General features: G+C 40.7%; 1 protein-coding gene across 1 annotated transcript in view; it reads left to right on the forward strand.

Moving 5' to 3' along the window:
- LOC117822104 (fibulin-2-like) overlaps nucleotides 1-21864 on the forward strand; it is a 36505-nt gene extending 14641 nt beyond the window's left edge. Inside the window, exons 3-17 of the mRNA XM_034696744.1 lie at nucleotides 1488-1602; nucleotides 3142-3268; nucleotides 5324-5525; nucleotides 6292-6504; nucleotides 7255-7365; nucleotides 7914-8015; nucleotides 9198-9329; nucleotides 13613-13750; nucleotides 15538-15678; nucleotides 17305-17433; nucleotides 18026-18151; nucleotides 18498-18614; nucleotides 18710-18838; nucleotides 19200-19323; nucleotides 20818-21864. Of these exons, the coding sequence (XP_034552635.1) occupies nucleotides 1488-1602; nucleotides 3142-3268; nucleotides 5324-5525; nucleotides 6292-6504; nucleotides 7255-7365; nucleotides 7914-8015; nucleotides 9198-9329; nucleotides 13613-13750; nucleotides 15538-15678; nucleotides 17305-17433; nucleotides 18026-18151; nucleotides 18498-18614; nucleotides 18710-18838; nucleotides 19200-19323; nucleotides 20818-21175 (2264 nt within the window). The 3' untranslated portion in view covers nucleotides 21176-21864. The remainder of the gene's footprint in view (nucleotides 1-1487; nucleotides 1603-3141; nucleotides 3269-5323; nucleotides 5526-6291; nucleotides 6505-7254; nucleotides 7366-7913; nucleotides 8016-9197; nucleotides 9330-13612; nucleotides 13751-15537; nucleotides 15679-17304; nucleotides 17434-18025; nucleotides 18152-18497; nucleotides 18615-18709; nucleotides 18839-19199; nucleotides 19324-20817) is intronic.
- Nucleotides 21865-24703: the final 2839 nt, after the last annotated feature.

Here is a 24703-nt window from a genome sequence, read left to right on the forward strand (position 1 = left end):
CTTTGTAGATAACATAACCAAAAAGGATGGTCTAGACCAGGGGTGCCCAAACTTTTCAGCCCGCAACCCCCAAAATATAGGTGCCAAAGACTTGTGACCCCCACTGTCCCTCAAAGTGATTTAATGTAGCTTCATTTAGCTGATCTGGAGAAAGTTAGCCTATATCAAGCGGCAACCTCCGGTCTAAAAATATGAGTCCAATGCGGAAGTGTTAAAAGCTGCAGTTCATCAAGGATCTGCTTGAGGCTGGCTCCGGAAGTACTGGAAGTCACATACACATGATGATTGGCTCTCATTGTGAGAAGGGTGAATTTCGAAGATATTGAGATTGAGAGGCACAGCTGCCTGCGGGAAAGCTGCACTCATTACATTTCCTATTTTCAAGGAACCCCTGGACTAGACCTGCTCTTTTTTGTAAAGCGTCTTGATATAACATTTTGTCTGAATTGGCACTATATAGATAAAGATTGACTGAAAAAGTCCAGGCGTGCTGGTCTGTTGCAGTACAATACAGTCCCCCCCCCCCCCCCCCCCGTTTCTCAATGCAGCAGGTTGGCATCGACACGTGGCTTTCAGAGCGTACGTCCGAAAATTGTTCTATATGGCCGGAATTCTGGAATATCACCCGTCAAACTAGCCGATGTAAAAAAAGCCTGCCGTAAACTCTGCTTTTCTGTTATCTCCGGTGTCATAGATGGAAGAAAACATTATCTTGCAGCAACTCTGAACTATCAACCCATCTAAAAATCAGAGACAAGATACTGTATATAATTTGTTATTTTAATCTATTCTAACAAAACACTGATAAAGTCTAAAATATGTTATCATGATTTATTGCACCTAATCCAGTGATGCTCAGTAAAAGTAAAACAATTCAACCCTGTCACAACTCTCAATGCCAAAAAAAAAGGCGTAATACTTTGTGTTCATCCAACATGACTAACATTCTGACCTGTATGGTGTTCTGTAAAAGGTGAAGACAGTTTTAAATGAGTTTTTCCGCCTACAGTCGTGCAGAGACCAATAATCAAAGCAGGAATGCACTGCCCTGTTATTGAAGTAACACATGTACATTTTCCCAGTAAACTGGATAACACGTTTTTTGCCCTGTCTTCACCCTGACCCAGTTTAGAATGAAGTGTTAATTTGTTACCAGTTCACTCTGCCTCTGCTTTGATTTGCCAGGATGTAACCGTTTAACTCAGAAGGTAATTTTACAGAGGATTGGGTTTCACACTTATCCCTGCCAATGAAAGTGAGAGTAGAGTCAAAGAGACTGAAAAGAAAAACACAGATTTTACTTTTTGCATGAAGTCACCAAAAGCAGCTTTCTGTCACAAGTGATGGATATCTGTAAATATCCTGTAACTGGATTTTAAAGCATCTTGTTCATGTGATTCTGTCAGACGTCTTCTTCCAGCTAGATTTCCGTGGTGAATCCTGAGTTCTGAAACACTTTGCAACTGTGTGTTTGTGTTTCATCACAGTGTCTTCCAAGGAGCTGATGACGTCCTGCTGTGAGACAGGAGAGAAATGGGCTTCGGCTAATGGTCACTGCAACAACATGGAGCCACCCACTAGAGATAGGCACTCCATATGCTGGTAAGGCCATTATTAAACGCCCATTCATGTCATTTGGCTCTGCAGACAGTAAATCATGAACCCTTAAAGACCTAGACCATTTTGGGGGCGCCAGATTCCCTTGTATTTATTTTGTTTTTCTGACCTATTGAAGCACTTAGTATCAAGTGCCATAGATCATGTTATTTAGAGAACCTTACCTTTCACTGTGCTGCATTTAAAGTACCAGTTTTACATTTGTTTTGTCTGATAATGGATGAAAATACTGAAGTTTTTTAAAAAAAACGTGTGGAAATGTAGGTTATTTTTTACTGTGAACTCGGACAAAACATCAGGAAGTTTTGTTTTGTTTTGTTAGAAAGTTGTACTTAGGTGTTTTAGACTTCCAAATTAATTTAATATAATCTAAGCAAGTTACAGCCTTTTATTATAGTATTTTCTAAGGTGTTTTTTTGTGGAAAAAGCAGGTGTATTCTTATCATTTACTGACCCTGTAGATGTGTCCAAAAAAAAAACAATCAATCAATCAAGCTTTATTTACATAACACGTTTCATACAAATCAAATGCAACCTAAAGTGCTTTACAGCGGGGCGCTGGTGGCCTAGCAGTCTAAGCACCCCACATACAGAGGCTACTGTCCTCGTCGCAGGGGTCGCCGGCTCGATTCCCGGCCGGTCGACCATTTCCTGCATGTCTTCCCCCACTCTCTACTCCCCACATTTCCTGTCACTCTTCAGCTGTACTATATAATAAAGGCAAAAAGGCCAAAAATATAACTTAAAAAAAAAAAAAAAGTGCTTTACAGCGATTGAAAACAAGAAAGAAGCAGAAATAAAATAATGGCAAGACATATTAAAAAGAAAAGACTTTAAAATAGAGACTAATGCACACAGACAGCAATAGATTATGTGTAATTAAAATAAATTAAAGCATCAAATTATTATTAAGAATATAAATAGTTAAAATAAATACATTTAAAAAGGGTAAGGATAAGAGTTGAGAACAAAATTAAGGCTAAACATGTCAATAAAACTATGTAGATAAATTAAAATAAATAAATGAATGATTAAATAAATAAATACAAATAAAATAATATAAACTGTTCAAATTAGTAAAATAATAAAGCAACATATAAATCAATATAACAGTAAAAAGTAAGTAATAAAATTGTTAAACCCCTCCATAAAAGTCAGACTGAATACATAAGTTTTTAGTTTACGTTTAAAAGTCTCAGTATCTCTGTCAGCTCCTCTCAGATCCTCCGGCAGGCTGTTCCATAGTTTAGGAGCGTAGTGGCTGAAAGCAGCGTCACCAAATGTTTTTGTTCTCCTCTGAGGAACAGCTAAAAGAGAGGAGCCGGAGGATCTGAGAGGCTTTTCTGGTTCATACACTAAAAGCATCTCTGATATGTAGTCTGGTGCAAGGCATGAATGACTTTGATTTCAATTTCTCCTCTTATTTGGTTTAACAGCCAGCCCACTTGTTGTTGCTGTTGGGCCACAGTTGCAGTTCCAACCCTTGTACAGACCTCTCTCCCCTGTGTGCTTTTTTTCTGCCAGGACTTCCCAACAACAGTGCTGCCTCGGTTCCATGAGAGAAAGTCGGTGTTTGGCCGGAATAAATGCAGCCAGACAGGGTAATACATGTGGCGATGCCAGCGATAAATGTGGGATCAATTCCTACGAGGTAAGTATTTGTAACCAGACAGCAAAGGGCAAACACAGTTCACTGGGTTCAAAGTCAAACTTAATGACATTGCAAACTTCAAATTAAGCCTGATACGGGGTAAATTAGCCATTGATAAATGAATTAGTCACAGGAGAATTGAAAACACGTGTAGATGGTACTAGTCTGTAGCCAAAAAGAGTCTCTCTGCAGTGACTATGCTGGAGGTAGCTCCTCTGAGTGTTACTACTGCTGTGCCAATTCCCTGTTATTTAATTCGCTTATTCTGTCGAGACAAAATGATTAAGAGCTAATTACAACTGAAAACTCCCACAGTCCACAAGCTTTACATTTCCATCTCCAAGCAGACTCCAAAAGTCAGGTGTCATTTGTGCAGTCCCTCTGAATTGTGGAACCAGAGCCTGATAATGGATGTAGTCAAACCGTAGTATCTGTAGACACAAGGCTAATACGGCAGCTAATTAGGGTCACGTCTTCTAGTTTCTGCAAGCCCCCCATCTGACCTCTGTGTGGAAGGATACTCACTGACTTGCCCTGAGGCCCCTGAGCAGCATGGGGCAATTATTGACTCTATGCTGCAGTTCAGCTGTTAAATATCGCCTCTCTGCAGCACCCCTGTAGATTCAGTAATATTAGGCCATCTACAGCCTCTGCACATCACAGTGGTCATTACTTCAGTTTTATGTTTCACTATCCCCCCTGCACTCTAAGTGGTGGTCTTGCTGTGAGCTGTAGAGGTAAACAGAATAAGAAGCTGTGTGTAAAGGCAGAGTGGCTACAAATACATGCTTGTAATCATCAAAGTGAAATCCAACAAGATTAAGAGTTTACAGCTGTGCTAGAGTTAGGCTCAGTAGACCTACAGTTTGAGATAATGCTAACATGCTAATATGTAGTGAGCAAAAATATATCGTTGGCAGTGGCGGAGCTAGACTTTTATCCTTGGGGTGGCCAATGCTATTTAGTCCACAGACTATGACAATAGATTGAACAGAGTCTCTAAATGTTGAAATATATTTAAGTACATATTAAGCACACGGGATGAGATTTGTGTATATAATTTGAAATGTATCTGTCTCTCTGCCTTATTGCCTGATTTGCTTCTCTTTACAAAGAAGTCCTGTCCCCCTGTCTTTTCATTCTCAACTGACCCTATGAAAAAATAAGCCAGTCTTGTTACTCCTAGCATCACTTACAATCACACAATGTTATTAAATCTCCACTTCCAGTCTAAAACATGTCAGGGCAAATAGACCGCTGTAGATTTAAGTTTAATATTCAAACTTTTCAGCTAGTTGACACGCTAGCTAGCATCTTCACGTTACATTTCATTTAAGCCAACAGAGCATGAAGCAGCTAGCTGGCTGATTATCTGCTAGTTTAATTTCATCTAAAATCATTGGAGAAACACGGAAATATAAGCGGCAACCCGAATTAAATGTAGACGTTAGCGCTGTTGATCATCTGTAGACGCCGTGAGATGTAACATTAATGTTAGCTTGATACCTGTAGCTTGTAGCAAAACGATCTCCTATCTGAACACAAAAGGGACTTTAAACAGTGACTCATAGCACTGATTCTAATCCAGAACATTTCTACACTGAGGTGCTGCTAATTTGAAGTAAGAGATCTAAATGCTTACAGCATCAGTGAGGATCATTAGAATTCATCTTCCAGACAAAAGGATTATCGCTACCACAATTTACAGAAAATCATCCAATTAATAAAACATTTTACCATCAATCATATGTCACCGGAAAAACAAAGCAAGCAAACATCTGTTGAGCTGGGGATCAGTAAGAAATATTGCAATCCATCTGACAGTTATCACAATACCTCTGTTTGGCAGAACTGCTCAGACCATGATTGAATTCTCTAAAGCATTACTAAAAACAAACTTGAGCAAGAACCTTTGGTGACATATTTTGTATTGAATTAGATGAATATTCTCATCTTTACATATGTGAAGATTGTATTTTCCAAGTACAGCAACTACTCTAAATATCAACATTAAACATGGCTCCCTATGTTACAACCTAATGTATGACCTTGCAGGAGTGCTGCGACTGCTGCTCTCTGGGGCTGCAGCTCCGCAGAGAGGGCCTTCACTGTGAAGCCCACCAGTACCTTGGCTTCCACTGCAGACAAGTCTTCCTAACCTGCTGCGAGGGGGAGGGGAGCAGAGCAGGGAGTCGAGACAGCTGGCACCCTGTCAGAGAGAGGCCTGCTGTCGACCCCACTGCACCGCCAAAAAAAGGTACAGTCAACAAATATGTGCACAAACAAATATACACACACAAAAAAATGTGTAAGGAGAGGATTTTGTTGAGTTAGGGCATGCAGCGCACACAATTTGCACTGCTGGGGAAAAGCCCAGACTGAAACTTAAGACAATCAATTTTCTTTATACTGGCTGTTAGAGGAAGCATGGTGGCAAGATCCTCTAATCCTGCTGAGAAATGGTCCGCCTCATTGGCCTCCCAGAACGAAGCATAATGGGACAGATCACCTCTGTATTGCAATTGTAAGAGATCTAGAGCCTGTCTGACTCCGCAGAGCGCTGCGTTAAATCTTTTTCAGTAAACTAGGATGTTATTGGTAGAAGTTGACTGATGGTTTGGATTATATATGCTCTCTGTACATTCAATTTCCATTTGCATGTCCTAACATTGAAATACACAACATGGGTAAACACAACCTTTTCTGCATCCCCCTGCTGCTTATGAAACATGAGAAAAACAACTTCAAAATCAACATATTATGTGCATCTTTTTATGTTGTAAGCTTTTTTTTAGCAGCCCATCTTTGGGAAAGCCATCCAGACTTGTTTATCATAGGAATAATTTGGCATGTTTCTGTGTATTTGTCCTGCAAAAATAAATACTACTCTAAAATGAATGAGAAAGGAAATCCTGCTTGTGTGTTTCCCTCAAAGGGAAGTGAACATTTTTCTGCTGCAGATTCAAATCTTTGCCCAGTTATGTTGCCTGTGAGAACAACAACCCTTCTTCTATGTGCTACAGTGTCCGACAGTCCGTACCCTAAAGAAGCCTTCTCCATTGGCGAGGAGCGGGACAGAGAGAATGCGGTGGAGGTGGAGGTGGAGGACATGGACGAGTGCCTGATATATGAGGGCAACATCTGCCACCACAGATGTATCAACACTCCAGGCTCCTTCCGCTGTGAGTGCTTCCCTGGGTACGTGCTGCAGGAGGATGCTTCCACTTGTGCCCAAGGTAGAGTGAAGACCACCAAAGTTGTTTTTCTTTCTCACAGTGCAAGCAGACGTGATGCCCGAGCACAGGAAAAGAGACTCTCTCTGTGTCATTTGCTCTTTGATAGCAGATTTATAGTCGGCACTGCTGTCAGGAAGACCTCATTTGATATAATTTGTCTACACATTCGCAGTGTATTATTTTCCTGCTCTGTGTGGGTTCCTTCCTGTCTGCAAGGTCTGATACTGCCTAATAATAGTTGTTCTAATCACACACCAACATCCCTTTCCTGGACTGACAGCAATGCTAAGCTAATCACATCTCTGCTGTTGTCATAAAGCTTTTTGAGCTGCAGGAAAAATGTTTTCTTTGCATGATCTGAAAGTCTGCTCAGATGTTCAGTGTAGAAATATGTTCATGTAGCGCTGTGTGACATTTCTGCAGAGCACCAGACTTTAATCAACAGTTGCTTTCGCCTACACAAGCCTGCCCCGACAGGATTCTAATGCCACAGCTCCCTGCAAATTACTATGAAGGATGGGGCTCACTAATAAAACCAAATGTTTGTCTGCAGGCCGTGTTTTTTCCTGTCTCACCTTCACAACCCTTACAACTTTCATCTGTGGCTGCGGGCCTCATTCTGTTACATGAAATAGAGCAACATGCACAAGGTTAGAGCCTCTAAGTAAGGCCGCAGTACATGGAGAGGAGGAATTTGTGAATACAGAGTAATTCATCACCCCTGTGATGTGATTATTCATGTTCCTGCAGAGACGACGGATGAGGATAACAGGCTGAACGAGGACGGCAGAGCGGCAGAGGAGCCCACTTCCACGCTACCGCCTCCTACTCAGCCTACTGTCCTACTCAACCCCTGTGAAGGTTAGAAACATACCTCTTAATAATGATGGTAGAGGGACCTTCAACAAGCACTTTCATTCATCCTTGTGTCCTCATCAGACACTGGAACATACATATGAATGTAGTCCAATCTGCAGAGAATGGAAGGTTAGAGATTCACATTTATTCTAAACTTTACCCTTAGTGCAAAATGAGACTGTCCTTCAAATGTCAAACACAAGCAGCCAGATGTTCTCACATGTTAGTTTGTTTTCAGCAATGGCCATTCGTTCTCATGAGTTCCTGATGTCATACGCTTTTCAGGGTCACATTTTGGTTTCTCTTGTTTGGTTTCCATAACACCAGGGTGGGGGTCTACCACACTGTGGGCCAAAACGTAGGAAATACAATACAACCAGGTCAGGGATCAACCTGGAAACAGGAAATGAGGAAAGACAAATACAGTAAATAATGTGTTTGTCTCCCATCCAGAGCCATAAATCTCTCCCCTGTTTCACCTTAAATACTCTTAAGTGGACCAGTTATAAATCATGTTTCATTTGACCTCACTGTGAAGTGTTATTTTTCAGGGAACAGCCCATGTGAGCAACACTGCACCTCAGTAGGGGCAAGGCCCCAGTGCTCTTGTTCCCCAGGATTCTCCCTAATGGCGAACGGACGCTCCTGTGAGGGTAAGAAACATACATAACAACCAAACATGAGCAAAAAGCACCCTGAAATTTGAGCCCATATTTCGTTTTTCACTCTCAGTCAGAGGAGTTTTGTTTCAGATGAGGAGAAATTCTTGGCACTGAGTTTTCTGTAATCAGTGCCTGTAGATGTTCAGAGGAGATACCGCCCTAATCCCCCTCACTCTCTGCTGCACACTGTGATGCTGACAGAAATATAACAATGGAAAGCATTCTTTTCATCTTGTGTCTGAACTTTGCTTCGACCAGAGGAATCATCTCAACCATCAATGCATCATCACAGTATATTTATCAAATACATCCCATATATTTCCTCGAAGGCTGACCTGCTGCTGCTCTCAGTGTCCAAGATGCCTCCTCTGGGATGTTCCTTTAAGTGAAAGCTGGGGTTGGTAGTCAGATTTAGATATACTTTTTGTTATACTGATTAAAATGATCTTTATGTCCCAATGGCAATCAATACGTAATGTGTTCTTAAAAAAGAGCGGAAAAAAGCTGCTATCTACAGTCGGAGTAAACCTTGGAAAACACCAACCAATCACTGCCATCAGGAGCCAAATTATGAAACCAATCCCATCCCGTCCTGCCATTCTGCCCACCTCATGCGCGTACATTTCATGTTTGTTTGTGTTTTTAACTTTCACTATCATAATGTTTTGGTGTTTTCATACCGCTGAGTGAGACATGAGTTGATGTAGTGCAAAACACAAACGATGTGCTGAGGACCGTTTTTGAATCAGTCACGATCATATGGCCGCGAATCAGCGGCGAAATGCTACATTAAAATTCATGCTAGTTTTCCGTGACTACCAACCCTAGCTTTAAGCCATAACCATTAGTCTGGCTCTTGCTTGACAGCAACAAACTGTGGCAGTGTCACAAAGAGAGACTCCTTGTGGTGACAAATTTCCCATCAAGTTAATATTACACCCTCTGGCCTTGTCTGTTATCTCTCCCGCAGAGGAGGGTCCAACCTGTCTCCTTAATCTGCCTCTGACTAATTCAAACAGACCACTGCTCAGTCGCTGGTATTTTAGTGCATCTCATTGCCTTTTTTTCCCTTAAGATATTCATCCAGCAGCTTCTTCTGTGCACCTTTCATCATGTATTCTCTTTATTCACACTGACACATTTGTCTTTCATTCCTTTTTTTGAAACCTCCAGATATAAATGAGTGTTTGTCTGCTCGTGCCTGCCAGCTGAATGAGCGCTGCATGAATACTGCGGGGAGTTATATCTGTCAGAGACTGATCACCTGTCCCCCGGGACACCGGATCAACAACGACATCTGTGAAGGTACACGGCACCTTATCAGCATCAAACTATTCGCTCCCACTTGCAGTGAATATGTTATAGATCACAGCTGGAGAGCATTTGTTTTACAGCATGTTCACAATATGTGGAAGACACATTGTTCAGGCAGAAAATCACTTTTACCAGCCTGCAGAAAAAGATGTTTTTTTAACTCTCATCCAGTTCATGTAATTTCACGTACAACTTACAGAGAGATATAGTGAGAATGACTCCTCATCCAGGGAGTGATTTTATTTGCTTGCTGTTAACTTTCAGTATGTAGGCCTGCCTGCCTGCCTGCCTGCCTGCCTGCCTGCCTGCCTGCCTGCCTGCCTGCTGTGTGGGTGGTGTCCAACTTTTAGACGCAGTAGTAAACCTCACAATACGTCTCATTATTTTCATGCACCATTAATTTGGCTTGTGCAGAGGTCTCATTCATAAAGCAGCAGCAGCGCTCTGAAGGAAGGAACCCCTCTGATGACTTTTAGCTTGATGTGCTGTTTGCCTCTGCAGATGGGTTTCTGTGGGCTCAGTTAAGGACCCTCAGTTAATGTGCAGCTACTCCTGAACTTAAGGAATGTTTAATCAGGCTAAATGAGAATTTAACAAGAATGTATGTTTAACTGTAAGCAACCAAACAGCTGCTGCTTAGCATCGCACTGCACTAACTATTCCCTATTCATGACTTGCAAAGAGACCGTAATGAAATGCTGTTTTTTCCTCCTCTCTCAAATGAAGCCAAGTCACCAAACTAAGAGAGACTGAATTCTCTCCCTTTTCCTCCTCTAAACAAAATGACACTATTAATACCATAAATCAACAATGCAATCCTGCATCAGCTTCCACTATCCTCCAAACTGAGTGTGTTTAACAATCTTGTCATAGAAATGTAACCTCACTGAGAGGAACTTCCTCCATCTAACACTTTTTCAAAAATGGATGAAATGAATACACTCTAGATGAATGTTTTATGTTCACTGTTATCTTGTAAATAGGAATTGCTAGAAGCTAATGCAGGATGAATATTTAAAGTGCATATTTTCCAAACCATAAACAGCTGATGGGTGTCTACCAGCGGGTTCTTCTGCTGTCAATATATAGACAATATATAGGGCTTAGGTGTAGCCATTAAATGTAGCCTGGGGTAGTTTAGCATGTGGAGAGAGGACTTAATCATAATAATGAGTACTTGAATTAACAAACAACAAACGAAAATACTATGAACAGTCACTGCTAACTATTCACTGATTATTTGACTAGTCCTGCTAGCTATGCATGTTAGATATAATACAGATCAGTCAGACAACTCATGTTTAAATTGTCCATTGTATGGGGCGCTGGTGTCCTAGCGGTCTAAGCGCCCACATACAGAGGCTACAGTCCTCGTCGCAGGGGTTGCCTGCTCGATTTCCGACCGGTTGACCATTTCCTGCATGTCTTCCCCTGCTCTCTACTCCCCATATGTCCTGTCTCTCTTCAGCTGTCCTATGGAATAAAGGCAAAAAGCCCCAAAAATATAACTTTAAATAAAAAAAGTTTATTGTAGCAGCAAATACATATTCATGTTTGGCGCCCAGGCTCCGGCCTCATCACTCCCTGCAGATAAGTTTAAATGGAGACATTGAGGAGTGATGAGCAAAACATACTGAACACCCCCCGGAGCCTGCAGGTGTATGCTGGGGTGGCGGTGGGGATGAAAGAAAATTCAGCAATAAGCATGCAGGCAACAGAGGCGTTGACAGGCAGCGGGAGAGATGGGAGTTTTTCCCAGTTTAAATAGACCGCCAAATTGAGAGGCAGAGGGTGGGATTGGATGATGGTTATGAGAGTGGGACATGTGACATGTATAGCAGTGCAGCTCGAGTTGTCTGCCTGAACTAGCTCGCAGGCGTCGCTCCATTTATGGATATGATGTAGATAAGTTTGCACTTAACCTCATTCTTTGTTTACTTTTTTATAGAAGTTCCTCCCAGAACTCTTTGGCGCTACAGAATTCTCTGCGTTTTTCTTCAAGTCTGAATCTCACATGAGCTGCACCCATATTACCAGCAATTGGCACTCATGCTTTCTTATGTTATTTGTAATATTATAATGTTATTTTGTTATTGTGTAAGTTTTTCCTTATTTAATGGCAAAAAGCAAACAGCTTTTAGATGCCTTACAGCCACTGTCTGATGTCTGTGCTACATTACAACCAGGGGCTAGCAAAAACAATGGAAAAAAACATTCAAAGATGAGATAACAGTAGAGATAGACCGACTTTCTGGCGGCAAATTAAAGTGCTGAAAAAAATCGAAGTGGAGCATACACCTAAACAGAAGTGAGTGCTCGGGATGGAATCTTTAAAAATTCTCAAAATCACGTTGCAGAAATGACAGCGTCTGCAGAAACGGTAGCCTAGCTTGCGTTCCAATTCTCCCTGCAGTTTCTAATTGGCTGATTGGCTGTTGCCCGTGCCGTGGCTTTGCGTGTAACCAGTCAGTTGGTGTAGTGACAGCAGACAGAGAGGCGCGGCTTCATCAGAGCCAAAATAACCCAGTTTTAAATTGATCTCTTATTGGCCGGCTGATTTTGAAAAAAAGGCAGATGCCGATATGCATCAAAATGCTGAATATCTGCGCCGATAATCAGTCTATCCCTAGATAATAGTCACATTAACTATTAAACTGTTTTATTATTAAACTATTATTCTAAAATCACAACTCATCCCTTATGTTATATGTGCACATTGCCAAAAATCAATGAATAAATACACAGAAACAAACAAGTTCATGGCTCTGAAGTCATGCTAACTGCTCTGTGAGGTTGTACTTTGGCACTGGAGTGCTAAAAGCTAACGTCAGCATGGCGACATGCTCTCAATCACAATGATAAGTCCTTGTTAATTTGCAGGCGATAACCATTGTGGTTTAGTTTATTAGCATGATTACATTTACTCGTTGGCACTAAACACAGAGAGCGTAGATGTTGCTTGTTATTCATTTTGCAGGTGTTTGCTCATAAAGCCAATATGGAACAATTTAAACATCTTACTTGATGGTAGTACTCGATAAGATCACAGCTTCCCTAAAGCTCTTCCACTGATTCTTTATGAGACATTGAATCTATCTCACATATTACATGCTAAGTTACAGGTTAAGTTTGACTCAAAACCACAACACTTGACCTCATGGTGGTGCTAGAGAAGAGAAATCAGAGGATCACAAAAATCCTTCACCACCCAGGTTTCAAGTATCCTTGTATTTTCCTGGCAGCTGTTGAGTCGTATAAATCTGGACTGAAGTTGTGAAATATCTGATGAGGCAACAAAACAGATGGACCTGCAGAGAGCTGAGCTGTAAGCAAAGCTGAAACACCCAAAGAATAAGCAGTACCCTGATGACCTTTCAGCCAAATGTGAAAACAGAGAAATAACACTTCTGTCATACAAACAGTTAACACTTTGACCTTTTGGAGATTCCTTAAGCCTGTAGCCTTTACTGCCAATCTCTCACACATTCATCCTCTCGTCCTGGCTTTCCTCTCGTCCTCTGCCTCCGCCTCTGTTGGTGTCAGACTCACTCTGCTCCTGCCAGGCTTGTGTCAGGAGTAAGACGCTCAATCACTCTGTGCTGTTTAGAGACCTACCTCACATCAAACCTGGCAGCCTGCAAGCGCTGGTTTAGGCCTCTTTACAGCAATTAACCATAAGACTTTCATCTATTATGCCCACACACACATATGCAGGTTTAAACATATGCACCCCATTTGGAGATTATGATTTCCCTCCAGCTTCAGTTCATGCTACACAACAGATGTGAGAGCCTGATTGACAGCAGGAGAACCCCCGTAGTAGACAGGTGTGAAAGGACTCTGTGGGTATATATATGGGAAAGTAAATTCCCTGCCTGCACGAGGGCACTACTGCATGTGACTTCTGTTGGTTTGACTCATTAGATGTATCTATCTTGTTAAAATAATAATCAGGTTCAGGCCGCTCTCATTGTATAAAAGAGTAATGAGTTGAGATCATATTCCTGTGCTGTGAAACAACCGAGTCACTCCTGAGTAACGCTGTGGAGGACAGATAGGGAAGGCTTTATGATAAATGAGGAGCGGCGTGAGAAGGACCTGAACACTCATTTAACCACAGTGCCATCAAGTGGTCAAAAAAAGTATTGCATTATTTTTTTTTGCAACCTGCATGTAATGAGGTATTAGATGAAAATAAATAACACTTGATTAGTGCTTTATTTGCATTCCTCCCTTCCACTCCTCACAGCTAATGTGTGTACTTTTTTTTTCAGATATCAATGAGTGTGTGCAGCAGAGTCATATCTGTGGCCCTGGCTTTGAGTGTGTGAACACAGAGGGCTCGTTCAGGTGCAACCCCACACCTGAGTGTGCAGTAGGTTTTAACCGGGACTCACAGGGTGGATGTACAGGTAAGAAAAAACACTTTCTTACAACCATGGAGACACAATCACTTGTGTCTATCTCAGCAAGTTTTACAATCATTCAGAATGGACGTAGAGCTGTTCATAAATTTGCCTTTTTAAGTATTGGTTGAGCTGATAGGCTAAACAAATTGATTTCTACGCCATCCAACTTTAATATGTGTCACTTGACAAGGGATACACAACAAAAACAAGGGTCCACAGTCTTGTGCATCCCAGACCAGGGGTTCCCAAACTTTTCAGCCCCCACCATATAGGTACCAAAGACTCGCAACCCCCACTGTCCCTCAAAGTGATTTGATGTGGCTTCATTTAGCTGGTCTGCAGAAAATGACCCTACCTATACGAGCATGTGGTTGTGTTTCCTGTGCCGTTATGAATTAACCTACTGCTACTGATGCTTTTGATAATTAACTGTTCACTAACCCTAAACTTATGAGTCATCTGGCAAAAAGAAAGGCAGAAAACTCATTACATTTTCTATTTTCAAGGTTTTATTTCAAGTTTAGCCACTATTTTTTTTTAATATTTTTTACTATAATGGGTAAAATGTACTATTTTTAAATCACTTTTGTCATTCAACTTTTTTTATTGCATTTTTTCAGTATTTCTTTGTTCACCACAAGTTAACAAATTATATATAAGCAATCAAAAACCAACAGAGAAGAGAAAAAAATAAAATAAAATTAATAACAATTATAAAGAAATAATAGTAATAAACAGTGCAAACAAAAAGGAAGATAAACATAAGAAAACAAGGTAATAAACAAAATTAAATAATAATAAATATTTTTAGATAACTTAAAAAAAAAAAAAAACATTTTGGAAGACATCTCACGACCCCCTATTTGTGTCTCATGAGTCGCTACCCACACTTTGGGAACCCCTGTCATAGACCACCACACCCCCTCCTGTAACCTCCGATCCTCCAACGCCCACCTCCTCTCCCTACCACCTGACACCAAGCACTGAACCTGGGCGATAGAGCTTTCTCTGTCACCGCCCCCACCCTCTGGAACGCCTTACCACTAAACATTTGCAACTGCACCAACCTGTCCACCTTCAACACACTCACCAAAACACCAATCAGAACTGCTTTTAATGTATTTTAGGCTTTTCATTCATGTTTGTATTGATCTGTTGTTTTATATGATGTTTTTATCCTCGGTGCAGCGTCTTTGAGTTTTCAGAAAAGCACTTTATAAATAAAATGTTTTATTATTATTATAGAAATTTATGTTTTTGTTTTTTAACATTTTTGTCTTGCCAAAGTGCAGGTGAGTGTCTCAGAACAGGCACAAAATTCCCCCACAGCTGAATCAGAGTCCCATGTAGATGCAGATGTACTCCGTGCAGGTGAATCGGCCTGGCTGCAGTGACAGAGGGGTTAAATGCCACACAGACAGGAGATCAGAGAGGTTGCTGTTAGGGGCTGCAGAAGGGGTGGATAAAAGCCAATCCTCTGTCCTCCTCCAGTACAAACTGATGCTGTGGAATTAGCCCCCAGGGGCAGGAACTGGGGCATGTCGAGGCAGCCGACGCCCCTGTAAAAAGAAGTGTAAAAGAATTGCTCTGAGATATGAGAAGATCGAGAAAATGTCAGACACACACGCACAACAAAGTTATAGAAGGGGAATGCGAGTGTGTGATGTGTGGTTGCTTTGAAATGTGGCTCAAGAGCTGCCCTCAGGTATCTCATACCCTGTGACTTTGTGCCTTTATGTGTCTTCAGTCTTTCTCCATCTTCATCTTTTTCTGTTCTTTCTCTGGTGCAGATGTTGATGAGTGCAACGCTTTGGCCCAGCCGTGCAGTCCGGGATCTAACTGCATCAACACAGTTGGATCGTTTATGTGCCAGAGGAGGATGATATGTAGCCGGGGCTATCATGCTAGTCCCGATGGGTCCAGATGCGTTGGTATGATTTGTAGCTGTCATAGATGAACAGTGTGATTTGTGTTGATATGATCTATAGATGTATGATTATGAAAATGTGTATGCTAATAAGATGATCAGCTGGCAGAAAACACCAATAAATAATCAGGCAGGAAGGAAACATAGTCACTAAAGCAGTAGTAGTAAAATATAGATGCCACAGTGATGGCACAGTAAAGAAATCTTAGAAGTAACTTGGACAGCTACTCTTTAAACTTGCATCCCAGTTGCTCAGTCATGTACCCACTGTAGTCTTTGGCTTTCGGGATAATGATAATAATAATAACTTTATTTATATAGCGCTATTCAAAACAAATAACAAATCACTTTACAAACAATTTTAAAAAAGCAGTAGGCAGTAATTAAAAACATATATTTATCCAGCAGTAGTAATAAAACAAGGATAATAGCAATAAATCATAAAATCAATAAAAAGCAAGTCTAAAATAGTGAGTTTTTAAAAGCGACTTGAAAGACGACCGTGTGTTGGCTTCCCTGATCTCCTCCAGCAGGTCATTCTACAGCTTAGGGGCCCGAACAGAAAATGCTCGATCACCTTTTGTTTTTCTGTTTGAGCGTGGAATAGTTAGTAAAGACCTACCGGAGGATCTGAGGTTACATGAAGGCTCGTAGGGAGTCAAGAGGTCAGCAATGTAGTCTGGAGCTGACCCCCTACGAGCTTTAAAAGTCAACACCATCATTTTAAAATCAATTCTAAAATGGACATGGAGCCAGTGAAGTGACTTTAAAATGATGTGTTCTCTCCTGCTGGACCTGGTTATGAGTCTGGCTGCTGCGTTCTGGATTAGCTGAAGTTTATTGAGGTTATTTTGTGAGAGACAGGAGTAAAGTGAATTGCAGAAATCTAACCTGGATGAAATAAAAGCATGAATAACTGTTTCTAGGTTTTTGATTGATAAGAATGAGCAAATTTTTGACAGTTTTCTTAATTGAAAAAAGCTGATTGGACAACAGAATTAATGTGTCTATTGAAACTGAGGTGAGAGTCAAAGATGATGCCGAGGTTTCTACAAGAGTCAGTTATACTAAATGGAAGTCGACCAAGATGGGCTGAAATGTTATGTTGGTTTAAGTCTGGACCTTTAATAATTATCTCAGATTTTTCTGAATTTAATTGTAAAAAAAATGGTTGCCATCCAGTTATTAATATCTGCAATGCACATGTGAAGGTTGTTTAACTGAATTGTATCTTTACTGTCAAATAAGAAATATAACTGCGTGTCGTAGGCATAGAAATGGTAATTAATATTGTGTTTTTTGATAATATGACCAAGTGGTAGCATGTACATTGAAAACAGCAGGGGTCCAGGAACAGAACCCTGTGGAATTCCATGTGTGATATATACTGAGGATGATTTGTGATTACCAATCTCTACACAATTATGATTATTATACTTCAAAAACTCAGAGCTACATACATTGATTCATCCTCAACCAAAAAATTGCTACATTTTTGCCCATATACAAGATATATAGTCGACAAATTCGACAAGAATTCTCTTCATTAGTAATGTGGGTGCTGCTGAAGGATCTTATCAATAATTTATAGGTTTTTATTTCCATCGCTTCTCAATCATATGTCTTCCAGATGTGGACGAGTGTCAGAGCAGTCTGCATCGATGTGGAGAAGGCCAGCTGTGCCACAATCTGCCTGGTTCCTATCGCTGTGAATGCCAGACAGGCTATCAGTTCGATTCATTCAGGAGGACTTGTGTAGGTATGTCATCAATCATCAGATGAATTACAGTTTTTATGACCAAAATGGGATGGAGATTTTCGTACATTTTGTCTCCACCCTGCCGTGCACAATTTCCTGTTCTCTCCTCTCCTTCCTTTCGCCCTTCATTGCTTTATTTTACCCCTCCACACCACCGTAAAGCCACCCCTCTTCTCTGCCTGACTACTCTGCTGCTCCTGTTTATTATTCTGCAGTGGGAGAGTTGCTGCTGCTGCCTCCCCGGCTTTACTTTGCTTTGCAGTTTATCCACTGGGCCGATCACGTCTCCTGCCGCAGAGGACGCTGCTCTGCTCTGCCCCTGCTTCTACAGCTGCTGCTCCCTCTGTTTGTGATTCACTGTGTTGTGACTCTCATGATAATGGACTCAGCTCAAGTGTTTAGACTATCAGCAGGCAGCTGGTTCCTTCACATCACACTCTCGTTGACATGCACACAGACACGCACAGGCATGCGCACGTACGCCAGGCGCTCACGCTTGGTTGGTTGCGTTTGCACACATGGATGCAAACACATGAATGCAACACATACTAACAGAGAGGATGATGACACTGCTTCTTCTCTTTCCTCGCAGATGTAAACGAGTGCTGGCGCTACCCAGGCCGCCTGTGTGCCCAGACCTGCGAGAACACCCCAGGCTCATATGTATGCACTTGTACCACTGGTTTCCGCTTATCCGGTGATGGCAAGAACTGCGAAGGTGTGTTTGTGCATATATCTGGGTGTGAGAGTGCGTGTGCATCCATGTTTACGTGTCGATGCATGTGGTTATATGTTTTTGTGAATTTTTTATGCCCGTGTGTGTGAATGAAAAGTGCAGATTCCCAGACAAAGCTCATATCAAACATTCATTGTGTGCAGCATGTTGCAAAAGAGGATTTGCAGTCAGAAGCTAGCTGTACATCATCCAATGCCTCCCAGCAAAACCAGTAAAAAACATAATTGGCTTAATAACAACATCATGTTTATATGTTAGGATAAAAACATAGAAAAAGCTTTGATCAAGTGAAAAGTGACAGTAATGATCTCAAACCTCTAATCTGCAGACGTGAATGAGTGCTTGGCCAGCCCATGCAGCCAGGAATGTGCCAACATGTACGGATCCTACCAGTGCTACTGCAGACAGGGCTACTACCTGAGGGAAGACGGGCACACCTGTGATGGTGAGGCTCTATTGCACTCAAATTTATCCCACACTCATGTTTGAGCTAGTTTGTCTTACATGATGAGTCCCCCCCCCTTTTTTTTTCTTGTCCAGACATTGATGAATGCACACAGAGTATTGGTCATCTTTGCACCTATAAGTGTGTGAACGTTCCCGGGAGTTATCAGTGTGCCTGCCCGGAATATGGATATACAATGGCACCAAATGGGCGCTCATGCAGAGGTAATAAGGAACACATGATCTAACTGTACTGTAGCTGCTTCATCACATGTCCCTAAATTGAATTCTGCTTTGAATTAGATTTTAAACATTTCTACATCTGTTCAGTTTTACATTAAGTGCACAGAGCTGGTTATGCTCAGATAAATATAATTGCTCCATTTACAGTGGCACAGTAATTACACAGGCAATGAAACTTTATTGGCTGAAAATCTTGTCTTACTAATTTGAATTTTCACTGGACCAGTTTCTTCTCCCCAACAAGGGCTCATTTTTGTCTTGCAAGCTCCAGGAATGAGATTTTCTCCTGTGAATAACACATTTCCTCGTCTCCAGGCAGTAAACCAGCTCTTGTGTGTTTTAGATATTGATGAGTGCACCACAGGGGCCCAGAACTGCTCCCTAGCGCAGACCTGCTACAACATCCAAGGAGGGTACCGCTGCCTTTCACTTGACTGTCCTCCAAACTACCGCAAAGTGTCCGACATGTAAGTCATTAAATCGTTGTACCTCAATGATCTCTTGTAAAAGGCTGACATGCTGTTATGTTTTGAGTTGTACAAGGATTGAAAATTCTACATGGATCTCATTTTTGGGAAGTTCTTCCTTTGAAAACAGGTTTAAAGCTCCGGTGGGGACCTTTTGGTTTGAGTCAATTTTGGCGCCTCCTGTGGGCAAACCTGTTTCTTTACTGATTTTGACCATAGACTGTATATAAAATGGACCTCATCTCGCTCGACTCGAAGTGAGGCCGCCACAAAAACTGCTCCCCCTAGTGGCTGGCTTCAGTATAGGTCAAAAAGTCTCCTGCATTCAGTTGAATGGGGCTGCAGTCAATCTTTAAAAAATAAATACACGTGGTACGAATGTTTCTCTCATCTGTATGCTGTGGTGATATGTAGGTATTATTTGACTGTTTTGTGTTCAAGGCCTCTTTTTTCTGAAAAGTTTATTTTTTGTTAGTTATTAGGTTAAAAAACTGGGGGGTTGGGGGGGGGTTTTTAACACTTTTTTTATTTTATTTTATTTTATTTTATTTTATTTTATTTTATTTTATAACAAGAGTAATTGTATTGCCAACACCTAGCATTAAACAAGTGGTCACGACTTTAAACCAATTACATACAACAAAAATATAACCAAAATGAAATAAATTAGACATAAAGTAATTGTGTATAGATATATAGCTATGTATACACATTCACACAAATAAACTAACAAAAAAACAAAAAAAAACACTTTAGCTGTAAGGTACATCAGGGTACATTAATCACTTGTATTAGATTTAAAGGAGATCAAGAAAACACAGGTCAGTTGGGAAACAGGGACATTTACATTCTACCACATGATCAGGTCTGAATACCACCTCACAGACATATGTTGCTTTAAGTCGCTGGGAATGACAGTTTTTCAACATATTCAATAAATGGCATCCACGTCCGGTTATATCTTCCAAGTGAACCCTTCAACATAAATCTTAACTTTTCTATTTGAAGTCACATCATGACTTCTTTAATCCACTATATAAAGGAGAGAGGACCAGCAGCTTTCCATTTAACAAGGATTAACCTCCGTGCTATCAGTGATGTAAACGTAATTACATTAGAATGGTCGGAAGTGAAAACAGGGTTTTACATCTGGTTTTACTTTGATTGACAGCTGCCGTAGAGAGAAACTCCATAGGACCTCGGGATGGTACGCTGTAGGGTGGAGCTTGTTGCCGTAGAAACACAAATTCCCTAATGTGCAGACTCTGGCTGCAGAAAATGTACAAGATGGCAGCGTTCTGGAATGGGATATTTTGGCTTCAAAACCGTACAATGGGAAAAGGCGGGGCGACGCTGTCCATTATATATACAGTCTCTGATCTTAACCTGTGCACACTTACTGTCTTTTATTACATACGTTTCATTTTTAAACCCCTAAGCTCTTCAAATTTCTGCACATATAAAATATTCTTACCTCCCCCGTGTCCTCCGTAGTCGCTGTGAGCGGATCAGCTGCCCCGACTACCTGGACTGTCAAAACACTCCTCTGAGAATCACATACTACTACCTCAGCTTCCAGTCCAACATCGTCATCCCCGCGCAGATCTTCCGCATCGGACCGTCCCCTGCCTACTCCGGAGACAACGTCATCGTCAGCATCACGCAGGGAAACGAGGAAAACTACTTCAGCACCCGCAAGCTGAACGCCTACACGGGCGCCGTGTACCTGCATCGACAGGTGGACAGTCCGAGGGATTTCTTGATCAATGTGGAGATGAAGCTTTGGAGACAGGGGACGTTCACCACGTTCCATGCCAGGATCTACGTCTTCATCACGGCCAGCTCACTTTAACAGTTAGAGGGAGACTTTGGTTCAGTTCATGAGGACTTTTCATGTCACTATTTAACAAGGTCATAAAGTTCTGTCATAAAATATACCACTCTTTGATTTGTTTCTGTTCTTCCTTTTGCTTTCCCTCTAATGTTAAACAATTTATATTTTTCATTTCTGAAATGAATTTTTAAAATTGGTTTGCATCGCTCACAAGAATAAACGGAAAATACTTTTATATTTCCAAAAACAACTCAGAATCAAACGGAATGACTTAGAGAAACAAAGATATTTATTATTATACTGCTATAATGAAACAGTTTAGCATTGTTTATTTTCTTCTATATATTTTTTGTCATAAAGTCCCCCCTTTTTCTTCACACTCACACTTATACCCTAGTTTTCTGCTCATGTTATCCTGTTATCAATGATGGCATGTAAGTAAAAAAACCTGTGGTGAAAGCAGAAGAAAATGTTATGCAGGAGATTGCATTACAGTACTTAAACTGCATTACAGTGACTTTATCTCTGTCTTCTGTCCTGTGCTGCTCTTCTTGTGTTGTCTTTGAAGTATTTTATATTATATTATTTTATATCACTCTACATGGTGTATTTTTTGTATCAGGCACATTATAAATGGATGTATCATATTCTTAATGCTAGATTCTTATGCTTAAAAAATATTTTAGTAAAATATCCTAAAAGACTAAGGAGATGTGGTGCGTATTGCTTTTTCTTTATTATGAGGACAGTGTGTGTGTGCGTGTGTGTGCGTGTGTGTGCGTGTGTGTGTGTGTGTGTGTGTGTGTGTGTGTGTTTCCTTGTTTCTTGATAATTCAGAAGTCATTTGAACTTGTATGAATATGCCCCTATTCTCCCTCATATAGGATAATAATGACAAAAATTTCCCATGATAAGCTGTTAAGGTATATAATCCATTCTTGTCAGGGCATGTCACTCAGTAAACATGCCTATTTACATACCTGTTCACACCTAGCTGAGAGCTCAACATGTACGTCATCAATCAACATGCACACACATTTATTTGGCAGCTAATTAAAGCACCGACATTTTAATGCTTGATTCCTGAAATAATTTTTATCATCTTTTATTACAGTATTTCTCAATTGCTAAAACACCAAACCCTCTTGTCTAAACCAAATTCCTTAGCGGCCTGAACCCATGTATTGAATCAGTCACTCTTGGCAAAATCATAAGCACTTTTCTCCTGTAAGACACAACAAACATTTTCTCACTCATTACAACACATGTTGCACTGTGATGCACGTGTGTTGCATAATGGTAAGCACAGGTAGCAAAAGTTCAACACATTTGAAGCACAGGTGTCACAGCTTAAACACAACCACTCAAAACGGATCACACTTGTGGCTAATGATGTGAGTAAACCAATATAAGTCAGTTCAGAGAGCACTGGTTGTTGAAGGTTGTACAATGGACAGAAATAATCTGAGAGGCAGAGGAAGAGTGTGTAAGAGGTGGTCGAGGAAGAAGAAGAGAGGAGCGAAATCGAGAAAGACAGTGAACAGTAACTTCTGATGAAATCCAAGCTACTGTGATAGACCATGTTCTTCTCATTTTGACTTGTTTTTACTTTATTTTTTACTGTAAACAGGTGATTTTTTTTTTTGCAAAATTCATTTAGCCTCCTGTGAACAATAAACATTATTTATACAGCTTCGTGTCCTGAGCATTGTGTTTTCAATGTTTTGATGTAGTGTGTAATGACTGCTCAGTATTGTTTTAATTTTGATTGACTTGGGGTATTATCTGACAACATTGTTTGGTTTTGCAGGAAGAGTCAGAGGTTTGGGCATGTAGTTTGAAAATTGGGTTTTGTGCTTATAGTGTTGAGAAAAGCGTGGTGGATGTCCAGAAATGTGTTTTAGTAATTGAGAAATACTGTAATCTCTTGTAAACTCGTGTTTCAGCTCCAATTTGCTGTAGGTATGAACATAGAGTTACACTCCCACCTACAGGACAAAAGCAGCACTACATCTTATGATGCTGTTAAGTAAGACACAGCAGTATGAAAAGGTGATCGAAGTTGAGTAGAAGGACAACTAATTTGACTATAAAGTCACAAAAAATACAGAATTCCTCATAATATTTAGTTTTTAATCTGGTTCATTTTGAGCTGTAAAGGTCAGAGTTCAGTGAGCCTTCTGAACCTGCTCTAATCATCGGAAAGGGTGTGTGTGTGTGTGTGTGTGTGTGTGTGTGTGTGTGTGTGTGTGTGTGTGTGTGTGTGTGTGTGCGTGCGTCTCTGTGACAGCTGTATTAATGCATGCTACACATCCCAACAGAGCTGCTGGCCAGCTCTGTATCCTCCAAGATGAGTTACAATGTCAAAGATCATTTCGACAAAAGAGACTAATTTCTAGGACTGTGCTCTAGTTATACTCCCTGCTTGTAGAAAATTATAGGTAGTCCCAAAAGAGTCAAGGAAGCGTTCAATAAACCTTTCTCACCCTTCAAGTCTAAGACGTTCCTCTGAACATAACTCATAATAATAGCTGTGTGTGTGTGTGTGTGTGTGTGTGTGTGTGTGTGTGTGTGTGTGTGTGTGTCTGTGTGTGTGTGTGTGTGTGTGTGTGTGTGTGACTGACTCAAGTTTTCAAACACACCCAGAGACTTGAGATGCCACTCGAGGTATGTACAGTACATAACGAGCCCTGCAGCTGTGATTGATGTCTCTTTCCCCTAATTAGCTTTATCTGCTCTTCAAGATTAGGTGGTGCTGAGTGTCAGGGACAGTGAATCACGCATGTCAGACAGGGGGAAGGTGCGCACATCTATTACGGGTTTAAAGACACGAACAGGAAGTTTCCAAATCTACTGGACAAAAAGAGGATGAACTGTAAGAGAACTTTACTCAGTATCGACCTGCCATGGAGACTCGCTATTATACTTGCAGGATAAACTGATATGTTAAAGTGAGGTAAATAGGGCGTTTTAACCATTGTAGCTATATGAAATGAAAATGAGTAAGATTATTAATGTGGGAATCTATAGAAACAATTCTTACTGGTGAAAAAAGTGTTTTTGACGAGGAGAAATGCTATAATAGAGAAATGCTTATCTTTCTGATCTAGTGCTCTTTTTTTTAGTTCAGTTTGAATTGACATTTTATGCTAAAAGCTGGGTATGATGCCACAAAAACAGTTTCAGACTAATAAAAACACTATTTAATAACAAAAGTTCATAGGTAAACAGAAGGTCTTATTAAAATGCCCATGAAATAAATCCAAAAATGTCCAACTGAAGATCACAGAAACACAAGAAGAACCACACAGAGAACAAGGAGGAACAGCACAAGGAGAAAGGAAGACACAATGAACTGACAAAGAGATGAGAACATAAGGAAACTAAATACACCCAGGGCAATCAAACACAGGTGTGACAATGAGAATCAGGTGAAACAAACTGGAAGCAATCAAACTGGAGGGGAAAAACACAGGAAGTTAAACCAACCTGGATGAAAAATATGAAACACACAATGAGTAAAAGAAACAAGGGGTCACAGAATAA

This window comes from Notolabrus celidotus, chromosome 11 (genome assembly GCF_009762535.1).
Source record: "Notolabrus celidotus isolate fNotCel1 chromosome 11, fNotCel1.pri, whole genome shotgun sequence".
In the NCBI taxonomy this organism is placed as follows: Eukaryota; Metazoa; Chordata; class Actinopteri; order Labriformes; family Labridae; genus Notolabrus; species Notolabrus celidotus.